This window comes from Coturnix japonica, chromosome 1 (assembly GCF_054131305.1).
Source record: "Coturnix japonica strain WE chromosome 1, WE-NBRP24, whole genome shotgun sequence".
NCBI lineage: Eukaryota > Metazoa > Chordata > Aves > Galliformes > Phasianidae > Coturnix > Coturnix japonica.
The window spans coordinates 10,749,135-10,771,793 of NC_140663.1; the positions used below are offsets into that span (position 1 = coordinate 10,749,135).

The 22,659-nt window shown below is 36.3% G+C and overlaps 1 protein-coding gene across 22 annotated transcripts in view; it reads left to right on the forward strand.

The window, feature by feature from the left end:
* MAGI2 (membrane associated guanylate kinase, WW and PDZ domain containing 2) overlaps window positions 1–22,659 on the forward strand; it is a 679,299-nt gene that overhangs the window by 566,234 nt on the left and 90,406 nt on the right. For 21 of the 22 annotated variants that reach the window (XM_085512814.1, XM_085512758.1, XM_085512827.1 and 18 more), the window contains one exon: window positions 22,308–22,339. In XM_085512814.1, coding sequence (XP_085368940.1) covers window positions 22,308–22,339 — 32 coding nt within the window. Of the gene's footprint in view, window positions 1–22,307; window positions 22,473–22,659 lie in introns of all 22 variants that reach the window. The other variant, XM_085512863.1, reaches the window with a different exon arrangement.

The following is a 22,659-nucleotide window of genomic DNA, read 5'->3' on the forward strand; positions in this document are numbered from 1 at the left end:
TAAGGTTGTGTGTTACCTTGTAATATGTTCTGTCTTTCAAATGAATATAGCCTGACTGCGTAGTTTACTGTCACAAATTCATTTTTGTAAGTGCCTCAATTCTTCTCTCATCCAGCCATTGTTGCTGCATTGCAGACACAAAACAGATCAACATTGGTTTAGTTATATTCACAATACAGATAAAAAGCAGTTTATACAGCAAAGAATGTTCTCCCTTATGCATATGATATGCATACAAAAAAAAAAGACTTTTAAAAGCCTTTTTTCCTCAAGCTTATGAAGTCAACAGCCAGCATATGCAGGGAAAGAAAGGACTTCGTATTTCAAAAGGATAGAGGGAATGAGTGTACTCAAGTGTGGTGGTATCCCCAAAGGAGACTATCTGAACCATCAGTAAGTGGAGACCTGGCATTGGATACAACAAAGTGCTTGACCTACCACTGAATTTTAGTGTAGTCTTTTAAAATTTCTAAGGAAACAGTAGTCATACTTCTGCTTGGTTTTTGTTTGTTTATTGCAAAACAAAGTGAAATAGTATATGTTGTGTCTAAGAAAATACTGAGCAGCATTAGTTTGGTAAAATCTATGATATTCTGGACTAGGGACCCTATTCTCTTCTTTCTTTTTACTAGTCTGGTTTGTTACTAAATACATGTGCTGCTTGGTTCAGTTTCTTTGCATATGTTCTCACTGACCAGCCATATATTTCCCATTTATTACAATAAGTTGAAGTTTTCATAGTTTCATAGTTTCATAGTTTCTTGCGGGTTGGAAAGTTTTCATATTGAGAAACACATCTTTTTTTTTTTTAAAGGAAAAAGAAAAAAAAGAAAAAAAAAATATGGTGGAAAAGTCCTTCCTATTTTCTTCAAGTAGAAAGAAGAGAGGAAGAAAAATATATGAAGGTGTTTTGTAACTAAACAGATTTTTACCTCTCCAGCTTTGTTTCAGCCTTTACAGTTAACCTACAGCTTTTTCAGATGTCTATCTTGAGAACAGGTTACTGAAATAGTATGAAACTTTGGTAGAATAGAAATAGAAATAGAAATAGAAATAGAAATAGAAATAGAAATAGAAATAGAAATAGAAATAGAAATAGAATAGAATAGAATAGAATAGAATAGAATAGAATAGAATAGAATAGAATAGAATAGAAACATAGAATCATTTGAATTGGGAGGGACCTTTAAAGCTCATCTAGGTCAACCCAGCTGCAATGATCAGGGACAACTACTGCTAGAGCAGGTGCTCAGAGCCCCATCCAGCCTGGTGACCTTGAATGTCTTCAGCATCAGGGCACTGACTTCCTCTCTGGGCAACCCGTTCCAGTGCTTCACTACTCTTATTGTAATTGTTTTTCTGATATCCTATCTAAATTTTCCCTCTTTTAGTTTGAAACCATTTTCCTTTGTCCTACCACAACACACCCTGCTGAAGAGAGCTGGAGCATGAACTTTGAAGGTCCCACATCCAGCTGCCTGACCTCTTCAGGGCTGACCTAAAGTTAAAGCATATTACTGCAGGCATTATCCAGATATCTCCTGATGAACACTGACATTCACTGGGCACCAGCCACATTACTAGGAAGCCAGTCTCAGTGTTTGAATACTGTCTGAAACATTGAACGTTTGAAATATGTATCTTTCCAGCTGTGGATAGAGCAGAAACTCTGCATTAGACCAGAACAACAGGAAAAAGCACTAGGAGAGTGACTGAAGCAGAGCATACCAGATCTTTGTAAAGCAAAATATTCACTAATTAGAATATCAAAGATTGGTCATGGCATGTTTCTGTTAAATGAGCTATCCAACTACATGATATGTACCTTATCTTTTGAATGTAACTTTGAAATACATTAACTTGTAGACAGCAGACCAGCCCCCAGATTGTTTCTATTTATAAGCAAACTGGCACTCCCAAAAGTAGAATCACCAAGACAATGTCTGAAATACTGCTGCTAAGGAAATCTGAAGAAAATATGCATGAAGCTGTCAACTGCTAAACAGCATTGCTGAGTGAAAGAAAAAATACATAGAAAGAAAATTAGAAAAAAATGAAAAAAAGAAAAAAAAGAAAAAAAAAAAAAAGCAAATGTGAGCCTGAAAAAGTTCCTACTTCAGACAGCTGCTTTTATATAAGGGAGGAATCCAAGCACACTCTCAGAAACTGAGGCTGGTAGTATGAAACAGCCAGAGATACGTTGTCTATATTACTTTATTGTTAAACCACTCCTGACATGGGACTGGAATAAGCCAGCAGGCAGTTTCATCTGAACAGGGCAAGGGAAATAAAAATGAGGAGATTAAATTACGTAGATGTAAACTATGGGAACGGCCAGGTCTCTTTCTCAGATCTTGTACAAACATCCATAGAAGTTTATGATTCCTCTAAACTGCTAACAGATACCATTGCATCATTTGCAGCATCAGCTATTCCTGCAACAGAAATTTCACCCCAAAAGAACACTCCTGCCTATTTTAGTGAACAAGCTTAGTCCTTCGTAACAAGGTGATATCAGATACCATAACAAGGATATCTTGAGTACACTCTTCCTTGACTGATCCTCAAATTTGTCTCTCTGTCACAGTGATAGAAAGCTTTTTTTAAACAAAATTGTTACAGGATGGCTTTCAATTCATCTAGTCAGGAAAGCTCATGCTCCTCCTCTCTTTGGGAGATGCTTCACAAGGCAGGAGCATCTCCCAGTTAATGTGAATCAGACACAGATGGTTTCCTTGGTTCCAAGATCTCATAGCTTTGACTCTGCTCCTGCAGTTCTTCATTCAAAATGTCACTGACTGCCTCGTGCAAAGTGGCGATCCTGTATCTCATGGCTTACTCATCCAGACTTTCTAGTTAACAGTGCTGAGGGTTTGAGTAGATGAAATTATCAACATGATGGTCCAGGTTTTTTATTTAGGTCTTTAGATAATAGATGTTTTCTATTATCTTCCCCTTTTAGATTCTTGAGGCACTGGTGATTTTTTTTCCCTTCAGTCTCTTCCTAAAGCAATGCAGGCTTGGTTTCATTGCTTTGTATGAGTTCTATATTTAAATTAAGAGCAGTCTTCATGCTTTGTTTCTGTTGTCTCTAACCAGACATTCTGGGACATCCAAAGTCTAATAACTCTCATGCTTCCCACACCATTGTGTCCTCTCTAGACTTTTATTCCAACTGTACATTTGCTCTTGATCCCTATTCTCCTAGGTTGTTTTTTTTTTTGTAAGTATTCTGTTGTTGAGGGGAACTGGATTCCATCTGATGATGTCTGCAATTTTAATCCTGCCATGTTCTTACATAGCATGTACCTCTTTCTGAGTTTAAGGGAAGTTTAGTACACATTTACTCAGAGGAAATGTGCATAGCAACATACAGTTGAACAACTGAACCATTTGAAGTGAACCAATAGAGGTGAATCATGGGCTCCACTGACACCTACAAGTTAGTGATGCAAACTTCTGTCCAACATGCTGCTAAAACATCGTATTTCAGCTTTCTCCTTCTGACTCATCAGCCCATTTTGCCTTTCTGTTTCAAAATTATTTTCTTTCATGTGACATCATAAATTCACCAATTTCCTTAGCATGAGCTCTCTGTGAAAGTATCTTTCTCATGCTGGGTTTTTAGTTGTTTCTTTTTCTTTCCTTTTTTATTTCTTTTCCTTAATTTTATTGTTGTTTTTTGCTAGTGATGATAAAAATCTGGTGAGTCATGCTACATTGTCCACTTCATTGGCTTTGTTATTAGGTGTCATACTGCCCTTCTTTCCCCTTATCGGTATCTACTTGTCCCTTCCTATCTTTCCTGCACAGAAATTGGTATTTTGTGAGAAGTAATTTAATAACACCCTTTTGAGAGAGACAGTCCTCTTTGCTATTCTAATTCTGGGAATGAAATCTTTGAAAGATCATTAGAAAACACTGTCACCATGCAAAAAATACTGCTTTCATATTAACATAACTTAACATGGAAACTCTGCTTCATTTTCACAAGGCACATCTCACCCTACAGAGTATTGTATTTTTATCTCTAAGAACACGTACTCTCCTAGTAATCTTCAAATTATTTACTTTTTGTCCTACACATTACAATTGTTTTATACTTGGGATTATCTTGAAATATTTTTAAGTACCTTGTAATTATTGGATATTCAGTCTGCTTTAATAAATGTTTTACATGTTATAGCAAGTAAACTGAAAAGTCAGTTATATATATAGCCTAGTTTAGTAAGAGAAATGGTTACCTCTCAGAAGCATGGGGAATGACAGATTTGAACAGAGGGAGCCATGAAAGGAGATCAGCTACCTTAAAATTTGCACTAATGAGACTTCCATATTTTTTCTTGTATAGTTCTGATTATCAGTGAAACAGTGTGCAATTGCTTCCATATTTCTGAATAAAAGGGAGAGAAACCATAGATCTCCTTAATGTATATGGATTCCTGAAAAAAATAGACATCGATAACAGTTAGTAGCTATTAGACTGTATTAATGGAAATAGTATTAATTGCATTGCGTTTCAAAGTGGTGGTGTTATGGTTTTGCTGCTTCTTTCGTATTAATGTTCGTGCGCTGTGTGGTACATTTGTGGATAATTTTGCAAAGCATTAGATAAATCTTTTTAACACATATTGCATAGTAGGTTTTTAATGACTATTAGCAAGCATTTTGTTTCAGAAGTACTTTTATTATCAGTGGTACTATTTTCTAGTATAAGCTTGTATGGTCTGTACTGAATTTGAAAAGTACTTCCATTAAACCTTCACGGGATGCTTTCCTAGGGATGTGTGAGCCTAACTCTTGTTGACATTAAGAGGAGTCAGTTTGCACACTGAGTGGAGAAATAGGTCCCTTCAGAAAATCTTGTAGCAAAAAGGAATACAAGTTTATGGACACAGACTCCTATCATGGCATTCCATAAGGACCTACACAATCAGGTACCATTATTAGGTCTATATGGAGACTTGCTATGCAACTGCTCCCCTGTGCTGGGAAGCACAGAGCACATTTGTGTCTGGTAGCTTCAGTGAGTGTCATTACTAGAACACAAGAGCTCTATTGGCCACACTGCAGACTATTTTCAGTCTTACTGATATTAGGTGAATAAATTAATACTAAGTAATAACTGTCTGAGAAAAACAAAAAACATTTTTTGGCTTGAGGACATCAGAATCTGGACAGGCCAGAAGAGTTTCTCCTCTGTTTTTTCCAGTAATATTATCAGACAGCTGTCCAATTTGTATGTGTCTTGGTAAAAAATTACGTTTCTTGTAATCAAATACCTCCTAAGCATGGTACATGGGAGAATCAACTGCAATACTAAGACATAAAGAAACTCATTCTCTCTTAATTGCCCATAGTCTAGGCTCTATGTGGTACCCTCCTTCCTCACAGGAAATCTGAAAGATCTCAGTTTAGGGAGGGAAACCTACAGAGCTGAACTCTTAATACTACCATAAACCTATGCTTGTGTACTGAGGCATGTCTAAAATTTAGTCTAAATGTGTTGAAGAATGTTTCTGTTGGTTCAGTATAATGTAAATGTCCTATTAAAAGACATTTGTTGAGTTTCCAAATCTGTTGTCAAAGTACCTTGTGTAGACATTGTGACACGGTGATTTGTAATATAGTACAATATTTAATAGTAATAAAGTAAGTTAAACACTATGAAAAAAAAAAAAAGAAAAAAGAAAGAGTGAGTACATTATCTGTTGTGCTTCAGACATGAGACACAGCACTGGGAAGATGGGAAGGTGTGATTTTCAGGCACCACCTAAACCATTTACATAAGCTACAAAATTCTTGGCTTCTATGGTTTGCCTGTTATTGAGTTAAAATGCAGAAGCTAAATTAGTCTTCTATGTGAAATGCTTTTCCCTGTGCAATTCTTTAAGAAATTTTATTTTACTTTCCTAAAAAGAAAGACTTTAACATGGCTACACTTACCCTCTATGAGTAATGCTCATCTTTATTTTTTTATAAACCAAGAGCATACATTTATTAAATACAACACTACCCTTCTCAGAAAGCCTTAGGGCAACTCATAATTCAAACCCAATCAAAAACAACACCAGGGATGCATCAACCTTTGCTGTGTCACCTTCAGATTATGATATAAAAACAACACGGAAGCCAAAATTTTCAGGCACGAACCCTGAAAGTTGACTCCCAAGTGTGTCAAAACATATTTCTAAAAGAAATAAACTACTTTCCAAAGCCAGATTTGTCATAACTTGGAGCTGTATTTCAGTGTATAAGAAACACACTGTTCAGTTTTTCCTGTTTGGTAAATGGGAATAATCTTGAGTTCTATTTATTTTGTACTTTTTATTAACATGAGCTAAAAAAGAACACCAGCTTTCAGTGCACGCATTCATAAGATCATCTTCTTTTTAGCTTATGCTCCAGTTTCATGCAAATTATATTTAGTGGGCATCTTAGAATAGTTTTTTCTGTCATGTAATCACTCTGTTGCATTTCATATATTATAGGTGAATTGAGAATTTCTATAGATCCAGTTGCAATTAGAAATTCTATGCAAGAAAAGTAACATCACCTATTTTAAACTTTAGAATTAGAAAATATTTTAAAATTACTTTAGTTATTTTATCAATTAGTTTCCATTTGTTAGTTGCTTAACAGAAGTGTTCTAATATTTTAAAAGAAAAGATGAAGATGATGATGAAAATAGCACTAATAATAATAATAATATAGTTTTTCTTAAAGAGTAAAAATAATATATAATGTTATACTTCAGTGTTTGGTTAACATCATTGGGAAGGTTTATTGACTATGGGAAATATCTCAGTAGTATTTGCATGTATTTTAATGCTTTTAATATTTATGTCTGTTAGTGCAACATCTTTTTCCTTATGAATTTTTTTCTGTATTTAAAACTATTTGTTCTCAATAAAAGTAATATTACTGGGGATCTGGGGCCAAGCAGTGCCTCTCCATCCCAGTATAAACACTATGGTGTCTCTGAAGTAGCTGAGAGGATATCTTAGTCTGTTCCTTAGGGGAGGAATGAATGATCATCCAGATAACTTTTAACTTCTTACACAGTACTTCTCAGAGAGAAAGAGAAATTGTTATTACACCACATTAAATATGTATTATAAACAATTTTTTACATATATATGGAATTTCTCAAAAAATCTATGCAAGTGGAAGGAATAAGGACACACTTTTTGACTTCAGCCTGCCGGCTTTCAAGCTTCATTGAGATTACATACACAAATAGAAAATTACTCTCACATTATCACTGAAAAATACTGTGATGTTTGTTTATTTATTTATTACCCAGCATACCCAAGAGATAGCAATGGCTTGTGATGCTGGCTCTAAAATGGGAGCAACTATGTGACCTGATGCAGCTAACAGGCACTACTCAGCCATCAATTAAAACATTTTTTTTCCTCTATTATTCCCACTAATGTCAGTCTTCATTAAGCAAGAGGTTGTGCCATGCCCATTCACCAGAGGTATGCACGGAACAACTGAGTGTATTTTAAACATATATATTATCACAAAGTTGGAACTTTTCTCATGCACCATAGCAAACTGAGGATCTCACCTATGCTACTGTAGAATGTTACCCAAGTTTTTGTATAAAAGGGTAGTTATTAATATGATCGTGCAGAAAATGTATTGCTTCCAACTAAATACACATTCATCTCTTTACACTGACATTACAAGTTTGATTATAAAATGAAATTATTATGTAAATGGACTTTTTAAAGGATTTAGATGTAACACTCCCACTCCTTACTCAAAAAATAAAAGTGAAATTAGTATGGCTTACACTGAATTGAGAAACTGTTTAGCTGTTCGATCTTTTATGTAATTCTAAATAGAAAATCAGTGAGGGAATATAGTTCCCTCCTATAGGGAATATAGAATGAGCTTCCTCCAGAACAAGTTCTTTGCTTTTGCCTATGTAACACTTTAGAAAATATAAAATCAGTACTGGTGAAGTTGTCAGATAGCAGAGAGATGGGTCATTGCCTTAAAGCAGATGAAGTTACTGTTGATGAGCAATGTGGAATACTTTTAAAATCAAGCAAACAGTAAGTGCAAGTATTTTTATGCAATCAGTGGTATTAATTCCTGAAATACAAAGCAAATGATGCAGTCAAAAGTTGTCAAAGTGCTTTTGAATTGTAGAAGGCAGTTTGTTGAGCAGAACGTTCTAGTGAAAAAGTCCAATGCAGCACCATTTCTTAACAATTAATTTGTTTATGTGTTTTTCTCAGTAAGCTGCCATTAGTGAACTATTTGTAACAAAATCAATGAGATGCTGTTCCAGGTCAGTTTTCTCTGCTTTGTAAATTCCTATTTATTTCCCTGTCTTTATTTACATTCCCCACATTTACTTCAACATTATTACATGACTTTTCTTTACAGTGTGCAAAGGTCAAGTCTCTTGTAAGAATCCTGTGTCTAACTGATTTCTGCTACTGTCAGTAATGACCTGAAATTTGGGATTCCGTTAGCATTTTTTCATATGATTATTTATTAGCAAAAGTACTGGCTGATTCAGTCATCCACATGCAAAGTAGTTGTGAAGATGTTTCCTTCATATCCAGTTCCTACAGTGTGTGCCATTTCCTGTACCAACAATTATGCGTGTTATCTCAGAATTCATTTCCTGTGGGCTGTCATGCAGGCACTTGTTCATTGAAAGCTTTTAGAAATGGTAAAAGGACATGGCTTGCAAAAAAATGCTCTAAAATAAAGCTAAATGGATACAAACCAGATAATGAAGAGTAACGGATTCAGAGATTACATTTTCTAGGTCAAACAAGCAGCTATCTAAGGAGTCATGTTCTAGGGTGGTGTGTTTTTTAACCAGCTGCAAGGCACAACCCTGACCAGCAACACTTTACATGCCAGTATCTGTTAGCTATGAAAGTGCTTTAAAGAAACTTGTGGTTAACACAGTCTATTTGGACTAGATGATCCTTGACGGTCTCTTCCACCTGAACTAGTCTAGTCCATTCTAGTCTAAGCTAGGCTAGTCTATTTACTTGAAGTAGTACTACAACCATATTCTCTGAGAGAGAGATGTGATGGACAGTAACTATGGCTTTCTTCCAAATATGCACATTACATTCCTTCCTTTGAGGATTACCTGGGTCAAGCGGGTCCTCCTGCAGTTAAGGCAAATCCTTCTCTCCGAGGCAAAGAACCTCTCCCCCTCCTCCTCAGGGAGACACAGCGCTAGTGTCTATAACCAAATGGAAGAGTGCTCTGGGCAAAATATGGAGATGTGCAACCTAATCCAGAAACTTCCTGTTTGGAGCAGAATCCTCAGATGTGGTTTAATTTAGATGTTCAGAAGGCATGGCTTACTTGCAGGGTGGTGAGACACTGGCAGTGCTGCCCAGGGAAACTGTGGATGGGAGATTTCTGGAGGTGCTCAAGGCTGGGTTGTATGGGATCTTGGGCAGCCTGAGCTGGTGGAAGGCAACCCTGCCCATGGCAAGTGTTTGAACTAGGTGATCTTTAAGGACCCTTCTAAGCCTGTAAGCCATTCTGTGATTGATCTATGATTGAAAACCATTTATCCACAACAAAGGTTAATTATATCCTGGGCTGCATTAAACTGAGTGTTGGCAGCATGTTGAGAAAATGATGCTTCTCCTCTGCTCAAATTGGTGAGACCACAACTGGAGTTCTGGGCCTACCAGTATAAGAGAGCTGTGGACACACTAGAGAAAGTCTAACAAAGGGCCATGACTGGAGCACCTCTGTGAGGGGGAGCTGTGACTGTTCAGCCTAGAGAAGGGGAGGTTGAATGGGGAATCTCATCAGTGGTTGTAAATACTTGAATGAATACTTGAGGGTGCAAACCAGGCAGAGATAGTGGTCCCTTCAAACCTCATATAGTCTGTGATTCTGTAATTATTTTTTTTATTTGAAAGTTATATATCTGAATAATTTTATACTGAGGACTGGTATTTTTTGTGGGTTTTTTGTTTGTTTCTTTCTTTCTTTAGCTTGCCTAGTTTGGTTTTTATAGTACATATATGTAAAAACTTTGAAGCTGCCTATGAAAGGAAGTCTAGGCAGATCTAGCTCAAATCTTTGGCTAGCTTGGTATTCCATCTCATGTGTGAAGTACCAAATCCAAGCCAGATACATAGTCACAAAATGAGAAGTAATTTCTTCTACAGCTTCCGAGGTATTCTGTGTATTGCAGATCAAAGGTTTGAATACAGGACCTAAGGAATGATGATGCTTCTCTCCCTGAACAGTAACTCCAGCATCATTTCTGTGCCTGTTTTAATTTGAGTTAGTAAAAACAAAAGGCAGAATTACACAGAAATTGTTGGGTTTTCAGAGATTTTTACAAAAAGGGAAAGTATTATATCAGTTTTACACTTTAAGACGATAAAATACAAAGATTGTGAATCCATTGTAAATCCAAATTCAGGAATGCAATTCCAAATGGAAATATGATGCTACATCTTCTCCAAAACCTTCACTTTTGATACCTATATCTACCAACATTGTGTTTCAAAATATACACAGATGGCAAATAATAGTAAAAATTTTAAAATGATGGCTTAAAATGCAGTGTAATACATAAGAAAGCATTCAATTTTGAATTTCTCTACTGAAAAAAAAAAAAACCTATTTTAAATTAAACCAAATAACTTCAGGAAATAACAATAATGTCTGTGAAATTTTGCAGGTGGAGGATTGAGTGTAGTCTCTGGATAAAATGTGTCAATTCTAAAGTATTCACATGCTTTTTTTTTTGAGTTCCTATATTGCCTGTAGGGAAATAAAGTACTGCAGCATAACAAGATATATCGTTTGTGCGCTAAATCAAAATACAACTATTGCAGAGTAGAAGTTGCAATTTGGTTGCGTTTCTGACTTGTTCATAAATAGCAAAGGGATGAATTATAAATTCATGAGTTGTGTTTGTACACAGATGTACCCACTTTTACTCAAGGAGTGATGGCTACTTGGGCATTGGGTTTTTTAGTTGTCGATAGTAAATTTTTACTGGATTAAGGGGAATTATTCGTATTCAATGGAAGATCTGATTTTTATCTTTTGATACTCTGCAGCTTGTATTAATATTTTACAATTGCATCAACAATTTCTGAATTATTGTGATGGTTTAACCTGGCAGGCAGCTCAGCACCACAAAGCCAGCCATACAGACATTCCCCATTTCACATTGGAATTGGGGAGTGAATCAGGAAAAAAGTAAAATTCATGGGTTAAGATAAAAGCATTGTTTTTCTCCTGAAGCCAAAACATACAACTGTGTCAGACACTGTGAAGCAAATTAACTCTATCGCAGTTGAAACTAGGACATGAATTCTGAATATATGGATGATTACGGTAGGATTAGAATGGGTTCCTTTGGCCTCTGAAATGTTATTGAAACTCATCCTACCAAGACTGGTTCCAAGATCGTCTAAAAATTTTTACTGGAAAAAACGTGGTAACCAAGAGTAACTTAGTTTGCTTTCTTATACAGTAAGTTACAGTTCTGAAAAAGAGAGGAAGTACATGATATGTACTCTATTCTTTCTAAATTTGATAATTCTGAAGACTAGGCCAGCTGCAGAGACCACAAGGTGCTTCACGGTTGTCAGCACCATAATCTTCTCTGTTTAGCTTGTCATGTTTATGCACTGTTCCAATTTTCTCAGCATTGAAGGGTTATTTCCATTATGTTAGACATGCCGTCTAAATCCCAACTGTCTGGAATCAGTTTACATTCCTCTGAGAGACAGAGTACTGTCACAGCAAACAAAAAATTAGTTAAAGCTTTCTTCCTTTTCCACGTAATGCATTCCTTTATTACTTAGCACTTCCCATTTCTCTCTACTAAGTATGTCTATTTTTGGGCAATATAAAAACTTCAGCAGCTCTAAGCCAGGTAAATTACCTGGAAGTTCAATCAGAGAATTGAGCATTTAGAAATGCATTTTCCTCTGCAGTTTTCTTACTCATTTAGACAAATGCTTACACTTTGTACATCTACTAACAACCCCTGCCAAATATTCTACTTTCCTACACTAAATGATATTCCTTCATAGCTGAGAGTCAATCATAAGAAAATAATAATCTTGTGATTTAGTTTTCTTTCTATCAATATTTTTCTCTTTCAGTCTCCCACTATCTGCCAGCCTTTCTGTTCTACCTGAATCTCAGTAACTATGAATGAACTGGTCTATCAAACCAGTGTGAAGGAGATAAAAACTGTGAAGCAATTATTCCTTTTAATCAAGTCTGGATACGAAGAATCAAATAAGCATTCTCTTGCTTATTTCAGTTTCCACCTTTTCATTACATTGCCATCGTGTGTTTGTCATTTTGTCATGTGGTCTGAAAATGAGTCAATTAGTTAACACACCTGGGCTCCTGACACTTCACATTGTCACAGAAGAGATTTCAAAGGCAAGTCAACAAAATTCAGAACCATGTTGACAGCTTAATCCATATTAAACACAATATCCTGAAGTTACTACAGTGTAATTTGCTAATAACATTTCAGAAAGGCAGTCAGATGAAACTAGCAAGGTTTTTCAGAGTATGTAATTTAACGTATTTGTTCCTTTATGATGAACGTTTCTCTAACGCTCCCAAACCTCAACAAAATCAGGACTGGAACTCTGAGCTCAATTCTGAGCTCATTAGCAGACATTTAGGACCATCTGAGGTACACTGGGCTATCATAAACTTTACTGTAACAGCAGAGTGAGTGAGATTATCCAGGTTAATAGCCAAAGCTCCAAATTCTCTAATCGATTCTGTGTCACACCTGCCAATCCAGTACAGATTTCTGAGTAGCATCAGGTACAGTACACTTGGTACTAGACCTACACTTCTAGAGCTATGATTGTGTATCTAAGTTTCAAATTCACAAGCTTCAGCACTGAAAGTTAGGTGTCTGCAGATCAATCTTTAAACACAAGCAAATGACACAAAGTTGCACCAGAGAAGGGCCAGGCTAAGATCCAAACATTGTGAAAATTTCTTTACTGTAAGGGTGGTCAGACACTGGAACAAGCTTTGTAGAGACTGCTTGATGCTCCATGCCTATCATAGAGAGGCATTTGGATAATACTCTTTATAATACGCTTTAACATTTGGGTATCTGTGAAGAGGTCAGAAAGTCAGGCTAGATTATATTTGAATATCATTTCCACCTGAAGTTATTGTATTGTATTCTATTCTGTTCTGTTCTACTCTACTCTAGCCTAAATTTGTGTCTAATATAGCTGATGTGGTCTTCATTAGACTGCATAAAATAACTCATTGCTACTTGAGTTGCCCTGGCATATTCCACCTTGCCTCCCACCTATAGGTTCCTTGTCACAACTGGCAATACCACAGGGATACATACTGCAACTCAAAAGACATTGAGATAATATTTGGAAAATTCTTCAGCACAATCAGCAAAATACAGTTTTCCAGTTCATTGTATTGCTGCCACTTCAGTTAGCTGAAAGCTTTCTAAACTTGGTTCTTGAATGTCCAGCCTCAGTTGCATGGTTTATCCCTATTTGCATTGTGCTGGCTTTCCGTTCTCGTGACTATTTAGTGATAGAGACCAAGGGTGTTTCTCTACATTTATTTCTATTATTTATTTTAGGGAGTTTTCTGATGTCTATTTCAAGATCAGCTGGTTGTCAAGTTAGGACATGGAAGCCTTGGCAATAAGGTACACAGGTGTATGGAAATTTGGGAACAGGAATCTGAGGGATTGGGGAGTCATTTGGGTGAAAAGTCACTGGATGCAGTGAATTGAGCAGGAACTGTTGATCTCAACAACTGAATATCTTCTGACTCCTTTGTGTCCATATCTCAGTGTGAAACTCACACACAAGCAAATGAATGGCTTTAAAATTGATTTGTTCTTTCTTTTATTTTTTCTTTTTTTTTCCCAACAACTGATGAAGACTTTTTGTGAGTGCATTTTCAGGAAAAACGGCCTTTAGGACTCAGTACAAAGACTTTATTCTCCACCAGCATTTTAATGGAAAATACTGTGAACATGTTCATCAAAGTCACAGGCCATGATGTAAACTGAATTTTTTCTAATGTGCTTAGAAAGTGTAAAAGCTTAAACAGAAGGAAATTATAAACACATATAGGAGCAAAAACAGTGGCATAGTTAGACAAAGTTTCTGACTGTCAAGAGAGCTCTGAAAATGCAGTGCATTATTCCTGAAAAGTTAGTTTTACAGCTCAAATTAGCTTCTGGTAAAGTCAGGCTGAACTGTCAGACTTGTTCGTAGCAAGAAGTTAGAGTCTTTAGGGGAATGGCAAAACTCACAGTCCAATCTAGAAGCTGCCAAGATTCAGTAGATGCAATTTATATTCTAAATTATCTTGCTGATCCAGCATATGTGTCATATACAAATCATTTCACCTTGCTCTGCTCAAGGATAGCTGCTTGCCACAGTATGTTTGCTCAAGAAAGGGCATTATTTGCATTGTTAGCTTGTGTAGCATTAGAACAGTATGGCAGGAACTGTAATCCTTAGCCCAGTTTGAATACATGAACTTTGAATAGGTTTTGGCAGCAGTCATTGGAGTACACACCAGAGCAAAACTGGAGACACTTCAGGGGAAAATTTCTTCTGCCAAGCAAAAGGTTCTTTTGCTTGTATGTACAGAAACATCCTCTTGACCTTTTCAAGATGTCAGGATAGTATACAACCTGCAAGCAAACTTCTGAGATCTCTTTCTCAAGACTTCTTGTGTTAGTACCAAAGAACATAGACTTTAGCTAACTGGGGTAGTATTTACATACACTTCAGTGAGAAAAATGATACTTCATCCAGTGCTAATTACAGTTGCAAACCACAAAGCAGAAAATGGATTAAGGGGTTTAGAATCTGAATTTTTTAGAATTTAGAATTTGAACTTTTAGTGGAATCTTCTTTAATAAAGTGCAAGAGACAGAGGTTTTCTTCTGTTCTGAAAAATGTCTTTTCCCATTTCAGGTTAAGTTGTCCCAGTAAAATCTGTTCTGAATTGTACGGTAGCAACATCTTCTCTATTCTGAGGCATAGCTGCCCTTCAGAAAATGTGGTTTGCTATCAACAAGGAAACAAATCTGTAACTGTGTACATTGCTCTGATAGCAAGCACCAGAAAAGTTCTTACAGTCTTATTGCCCAATGTGACGTTCTGTGTTTACTATAAAATATTGTATGTGGAAAGTAATCAGATCTTGCTGACCACATAAAAAGGTGCTTGTTCCAAATATATACTTCTCATTTCCAGAAATTGTTGTAAATTTTTATTTTTCCTACCTCTGGTACGCTTGAGCATCAAATACCCTCACTGACTGTTGCATTTGCCTCTTTCCTATTTCAGCTATAACACAGAAATTGTCTGCTTCGCTTCCAGATTAATCAGGAAACAATATTTGGTCTGTTGGGGCTTTTTAGTTCCAGAAATTGTTTTAAGTCTCTGTCCGATAAGCAATTCACAGAGCTGCATGAGACAAGCAAAGTAAATAGATGTATGTCCATTAGAATGTAAATTAACTCATTACCATGCCAGCTGCTGACCTTTTCTGATGGCTGCATTCTTGCTAACAAAGACTCTTTGCTATTCATGAAAACAAAAACTTAATGGTAGCTTGAAATTCTCTGGTGTATTTTAAAGGAAATTCTCATACATGCAGGTGACCAGTGAGGGTCAGGGCTTGAACAGCAAGCACTTCTACTATACATGAATAGCTATCCTCTCTCTAATTATTTGTGATGAACTGAATATTATCAAGAAATTTTTGCTTGAAATGGCAAGGTCAGTGAAGTTTTCTGAACAGCACAGAAAGTGTTCATTATGTATAAGGAGGTGATTATTGATTTAGTATCTGGTCTCACAGTCAATTAAGTTTTTGTATCAGTTCTGGATCTCTGTGAGATGAGATGCAGTTTAATTTCCCACAGCTCTCTGCTTCCACATCATTTCTGATAAACCTCACTGTCTTACACTTTGTGCTACTCATTAAAAAATGTGGAAGCTTGAAAGGATGAAATATGGTATTGTACTCACATTACCTGGACATGAGCCAGAGAAGGTGCTACCCTGATGAGTTCTAAAGACTCAGCTGAACTTCTTGTGGACTGTGTTTGCTCTTTTCCTTGCACCTTGACAGAGTGATTCTCTGTGATTAGGAAACATGTTCATTCTTCAGAGTCACTTTTCATGAGTGTAGTAGGCCGAAGAGAGTGCAAAGCTGCTGATTTCAGTTGGAGCTCTACTTCTATTAGTGCTGCCACACATGGACTTGTGATCAGTTTCTATCACTGTGAGTCTCTTTTAGGCAAATGTAATTGATAACATCTAGACATATGTAAATAGCACTAAAGAAAGCAGGTGTATTTTGCAGTTTTATTAATCTGGACCTGCATTTGCTATAATTGGTTGTGGCCAGCCTCTATCTCAGTTTAGCACAGTGCTACATCAGTTATGTGCTATGCTACCAGTACGTAGGCCACTATAGCGGAAAGCTAGCTGCTGTCAGAAGTCTGTAGATTTAGCCATATATAGCACGGAGTGCCCAGTCAAACCTGATGCCTTGTTAATATTCCCACCCCAGTGTGGGCTGCACTGGTTTTTGACTCGCTGCATCCACAGCCAAACTCTGATCAAAGACCAAATGGATGCTCCAGAGCATTGCGCCATCACTCTGAGGTACATCTGACAACAAGACTAGCTAACTATGCTTGAAGAGCTAGAGCTCCCTGTTTTCTTACACCTACCCTTTATTTCAAGGTAAATATTTTTTCTCCCATTGCTTGAGTAAAAGACTGATACTTAAAGCCATTCAAAAAAGACAAACCTTTGAAAAAAAAAGAAAATGTAATAATGATTGTTTTTATTAGAACCTGAGCCGCTAATTGTCCTTCCCTACACATCATCTGATGTTTTAATTATGACATGATCATTTCAAACACATACTTGTGTTCATAATTTCTAACTATTTTTAAGTTATTGGTTCCTTTTAGGTTTTGTTTATGATAACGTACAGGTTAAGTACTTGTTCTCCTTGATAGGGTTTGTTTACCCGTGTAGGGAAAAATATTTGAATGATTGCATTAATCTTATGCCTTTGTTTTATGTTCACAAGAAACCCATTTTCTCTCCCAGAAGGTTTTTATTTTTGGGGGGGTATTTTTAATATTAGTCTTAATATATTTAGCATCTTAAGAAGTGAGCCCAATTGTAGCTTGAGTTCTGTGCATCTAATCCATGCGTACCAAGCACAGATCAACAAAATATAAACATGCAGGAGGTGTCAGATGTCACATGAATGACAAGAAATTGTTCCTTGCATCCTGCTAAATGCGTGTACCAGGAGCCGCAGCTCTTGGAGGAGTCATACCTGTTTAAAAATAATGGGATCTTGGAACCTCTGCAATTAAGACCCAGTGTAGGCAACTGATAGACCTCTCACCAGTCTCAGTAAGAAAAAAGAAAAAGCATGGAGAAAAAAAAATCTCCTGACAGTAAATTTATACAGAAACTTTTCTAGGAAGGAAAACTTTTGCTGAAGTGTTGTCACAAGGACTTTGATAAGATGTCTGTGGAGTAAGTTAATGCTCTGGGAGTGCTCATCAGCCATCTGTTCATTGACTTACAAACATCTATATGAGAAAGGTCTGTGTGGTGCTTGGGAGAGCTTGGTTCAGGAAGCCATATGCAGCAAAGCTTTTAGCACACACCCCAAAAACAACAAAAAACAAAACAAAACAAAACAAAAAAACACATAAAAAAAAAAAAAAGAAAAAAAAAGAAAAAAAAAAAAAAAGAAGGAAGAAAAATATACAAGAAGCCCAGTGAAAGTTAATGGGCAAAACTCTCACTGTATCATCAGCGAGACAGGCGATGTGGAGGGAAGATGACGTGACCTGAATACTGCTTTGTATGAAAAGGTCTTATCTTTGACACTGCTAAGTTCCTCTCTGCAGCACTACCGCATGCCATCGCTGCAGAAATTAAGGTGTTCACAGGCTTCGGTTTAATTACATGTCTGCCACAGAGATGAACATCCTTAAATGTCCTGTGGTTAGGTGACACTTACATCGGTTACTTGTGACTTAACAAGGCCTCAAGTTTTCCAGGAATCAATACAAAGTAGTGAGGAAACTTGCTTTGTCTGGTGGTTGGAGGAAAATGGAGATGAAAAGTTAGCAAAAATCATGCACAGGGCAGCAGACTAAGAACCATAGGCTTGTTTTGTATTGCTGATGTTTGGACTGATGCCAAATGCAGTATTTTTAATGAAATAAAGAAATGAAGGCATGATTATATCTTCAAAACATTCTAAACCTTGTCTGATAAGAGTCTTTTAGCATACCAAACTTTGCTGCAATAAATGCTCACTGAATTGGAAGGCATGTATGAAATTCATAATCATATTTTATTATAAAGCGTGCTTAAATTTGTATATGGGAAGAAATAAAGACAGCAAGTGTGAAGTGATTTGTCTTTTCTTACAAAAGAGTTTCATAAAAAAAAAAAAAAAAAGAAAGAAAAGAAAAAAAAGAAAGAAATTTTTTCCCTAGAAAAGTATTATAATCCAATATATGTTCTCTTTTACTGGTGTTTCTTAGTACATAAATATTATTTCTGCACTGCTTTGCAAGGGAATGTCATCCTGATTTTTAAAAACCATATTAATACTTCCTCAACTTCTTTATTTAAAAAGAAACTATGAACATTTCTATAAAGGAGTTGGCCAGCTGCTGCTGTATCTTAGTGTAGTTTACGTTGTCTTTATTTAAAAATAAGCCATTAGTTACTGAAAAGTAACTTTGTAGAAGTATGGGAAGTTACATGTTTTATCATCACATGGTTGCACGTTACATCACATTTCACTTCATGGCAATAGGTGTAATTAAACTTTCATTTAAAATAAATAAAGTGAAGTGGGATGATTCGGAAAGTGAGCTGCAGCTTATGCAGAAAAGCAATGATGAGGAGGAATGGCTGTCAGACACGAGTGAGCAGGAAATCCCTAATGGGAAGAATCAATTGCATTAAGTACTTTCAGGTGTCTCTAAGTTGACTTTCATTCTTTCAAAATTTAAAGTATATGTGAATATGTTCCTATATGTGTTTATACGTGTATATATATGTGTATGTATATATAATGTTCTCAGCTATTCTGTTTTTTCTAGAAAGCATCCTGTAAAGATGTTTGGGAGCTGGAGAGGGGAGTAGAAATTTGGGAATGGATCAAGGATGTTATAAAAGCTTATCCTGTGTGTGCATGTGTAGTTAAATGCAAGCTGTTGAAAAGGTTGAGTAATATTAGTACCATGTGAATACTTGAGAAATTGAAAGCTGTACTTTTTGGACAACAGTTTTCAGTCTTGTCTCTAAATCAATAATGGATTGATGACCATCTGCCAAGTGCTGCCATCCAGGCAGGGTCCCACCATCTCTTTTGGAGAAAACTCACAGCAGGAAATGAACCAAGGAAAAAGGCAATACTGAGAAGCGAGGCCAAACCAAGTGCAAATCTACTGCTTCTCACTGCCAGCTGTATATCTGGCTGCAGAAGGCCAACACGGTTAAGTATGCAAATCATTGTGATGTGTTCTTCAGATATGCTTCCAAGCCTCATTTTTCAACATATACAGGAGTCAGTTCTGTAGTTCTGTAGAGCAATATTAAAAGGTGAACGTTAGAAGTGAGCTTGTGGACTCCAAAAAAAAAGTACATTTTGTTTTTATTCTTTTGCATGTGAAGTTTCTGTTATGCTTGCAGTGTATTTCATATGCATTATACCCTTGAATTCTTTCATTTGCAGCAATAGCCACATGTATTTATATATCAATTATAATTCTGGACGTTTATGGCTCAAATCCATAATCAGCGTCGTGTTGAATAAATTGACTAAAGGGCATATTTGTTTAGATTAGGAAAAAGAGATCAGTTCATCTGAGGAGACATGCGACTTGAGGAAAATTAAAACTGTCATGAATTATATGTGAGATAGAAAGAATATTACGGAACTAGAGCTGCTGTCCAGCACCTAGTGTTTGGCATAGGTGCCCGACTGTCTCATCTTACACAGGGCCTTGATTTAATGTATGAATTGAAATCTGAAGAATTAAATTCAATATCTGTACCAAGGTAGGTTACCTCTAGAGGTTTTATCCTTCTGATGTGCTTTTGTGCACCAATGGATATCCAGTACTTCTTTTTAAATCTCATTGGATCTTTTACCTCCATGGTACTATAGACCCATTAGTTCTCTTTATATAGTTTCATGCTGTGTGAATAAACATTGCCTTTTCTTTGTTTGAGTGTAAATCTTGTCAATTTCATGTTGCACTGTGTCATTATTTGATTTATAAATACTTATCAAAAATTTTTACTATCAAGTAAAAATATGATAAGTCCAACAGCATAAATTTTTAGGTAGAGACAGAAAATAAACAGAAGAGGAAATAAATAAAACATTTCAATCTTATCTGGAATAATTTTTGCTGATGATAAGCTATGGGACGCGCAGCAGTACCAGTGGGCAGGGAAAGCTACTTCTACAAGTGTTCCTCAAACACCAAATCAGTGCAAGTTGGTTTGAGGCATCCTTCTGCAAACGTCCGTACAAGTTTCAAGTCTTATTTTTAGCTTTCAAGGGAAAAACATGCTTTAAATTTCAGCCTCATTAGCTGTACAGAACAACAGTAGGTATGAAAAATTTTGAATTTCTGCCATCCAAGATGTTAAACTTGCTTCTACTACAGGTGCTGCTGGTGGCACACAAGCCAGATCTATACAGGATACCTGTTTTCTCAGCTTGAATTTGCAGATGGGAAGAAATCTGTCTACTCTTTAGTAAAGTTTCTATCTAATCTAGACATGGCAGATTCAGTGAACATAAAACTTTCCAGGATCTCTTTTCACAAAATGCTTATTGTTTAAAAAGAGTCACTTGTTACATAACAGCTAGTGTTTGTCTGCAAAGCACTTATTACCTAATTATCACAGAATTCTGGGAGCATGAAATGTTATTTACAAACACAGTTCATTTTGTTTTTCATCTGTAGCAAGATACTTTCCCTAGTTTCTCTGTGATTTGGATTGTATTTCTAAATTCACCTTAGAAAATGAAATAATGAAGTCCTTACTACACTTACAGATTAATTAGTTTTTTTGAATGTAAGAGCTCCCTTCATCTGGAAGGTCTCAGCTTAGATCTTTCAACATTTGCGTTTCTGACACAACTACTTGTAATGAGCTTTTAATTTTAATAATCTCACAGGCTTTTTTACCTGTTGTTAAAATCAGAATGAGTATTTTTTAAAGATAGCTGTGTGGAAAATATGCATTTTTGAAAATGTGACCAAACATCCTTTGAAATGCTTGATTTTATTTAATTCTTAGTTGTTTAACTTTTTTAAACATTGTGCTGCGTAAGATACAAATAATGTTTACAGTGATTATTTCAAATTGCCTCCTGTTATGAAAAATGACATATCTGGAGTTTTAAACATTTGTGAGCTACAGTAGAAGTAGTAGCTTCAAATAGAAGCACAGTAGAAGTAATAGCTTCAAGTTTGGGTTCATGGGGCCCTGAGCAGCCAGATCTAGTATTAAATGTGGAGTTTGGCGGCCCTGCCTGTGGCAGGGGAGTTGGAACTTGGTGATCCTTGATGTCCCTTCCAACACAAGCCATCCTATGATATAGTAGCTATCAGTCACTGGATGACAAAGGAAATTAGTAGTTGTTCAGAAGAGATGGACATGTGCAACCACTTGCTAACAACTGCGAAAGATATAGAACGATATCAGAAGAGACAAAAACAACTCCCCCAAGACTACTCTGCCTTGCCTTGATGGATTAAACAGTTCTCTAGGCACTGCCTCTAAAAGTGTCTCTATTCAATTTATTTATTTATTTTTAATAAGATGTTCTGAATTGCTTCTTCTTAAAGGTGTGATTGCATTTGGCACATTTCTATCAGGTCATTTGGTGTCTTGTCCAACGTCCACCAAGAAAACTGGAAGTCCTTCTGTTTAATTCTTTTGATTTCCATGCTGTTTGTAAAGTATGGCAATGATCTCAATGGCTCCACATGCATATATATATATGCTTACACATATATATATATACACATGTATTTTTCTTAGAAATTATCCCCTGTGGATTGTAATTTCTTCCTGTGTGTGTACAGAGTTTTTTAATATGTCGATATTGTCAGCAGACATGTATGAGAATGGGAGCAAAGACACCACTCAGCCTCCATCCATTAAGCACTGGAAAAATCTGCTAATGTTGTTTTTTGTTTATTTCAGGTTTCTTTTCTCCATGGAAAACTCCAAAGCCTGTAAGTTCCCTTTCAAAATTATACACATTGAGTTCGTAAGATGACTATCATTCAAAGCAAATTTGTGTAGACTTTCATCTAACCCACCTGTTCCCAGCTCGTGAGACATCTCTCAGCAGTACCCCAACTCTAGGTGAGACACAGCATCAGGGGTGGCCTTGTTAATAAGCTCAAAGATCTATACGCATGGAGTCTGCCAAGTGCTGTTTGGAGAAAGGAACTTTATGATGGGTCAAAGGAACCATAAATTAGAGTCTGGAGGAGACGGCAGCAGGAGGCACCACCATTGAGGACAGTCTCAGTTTACTTCAGAGTAGAAA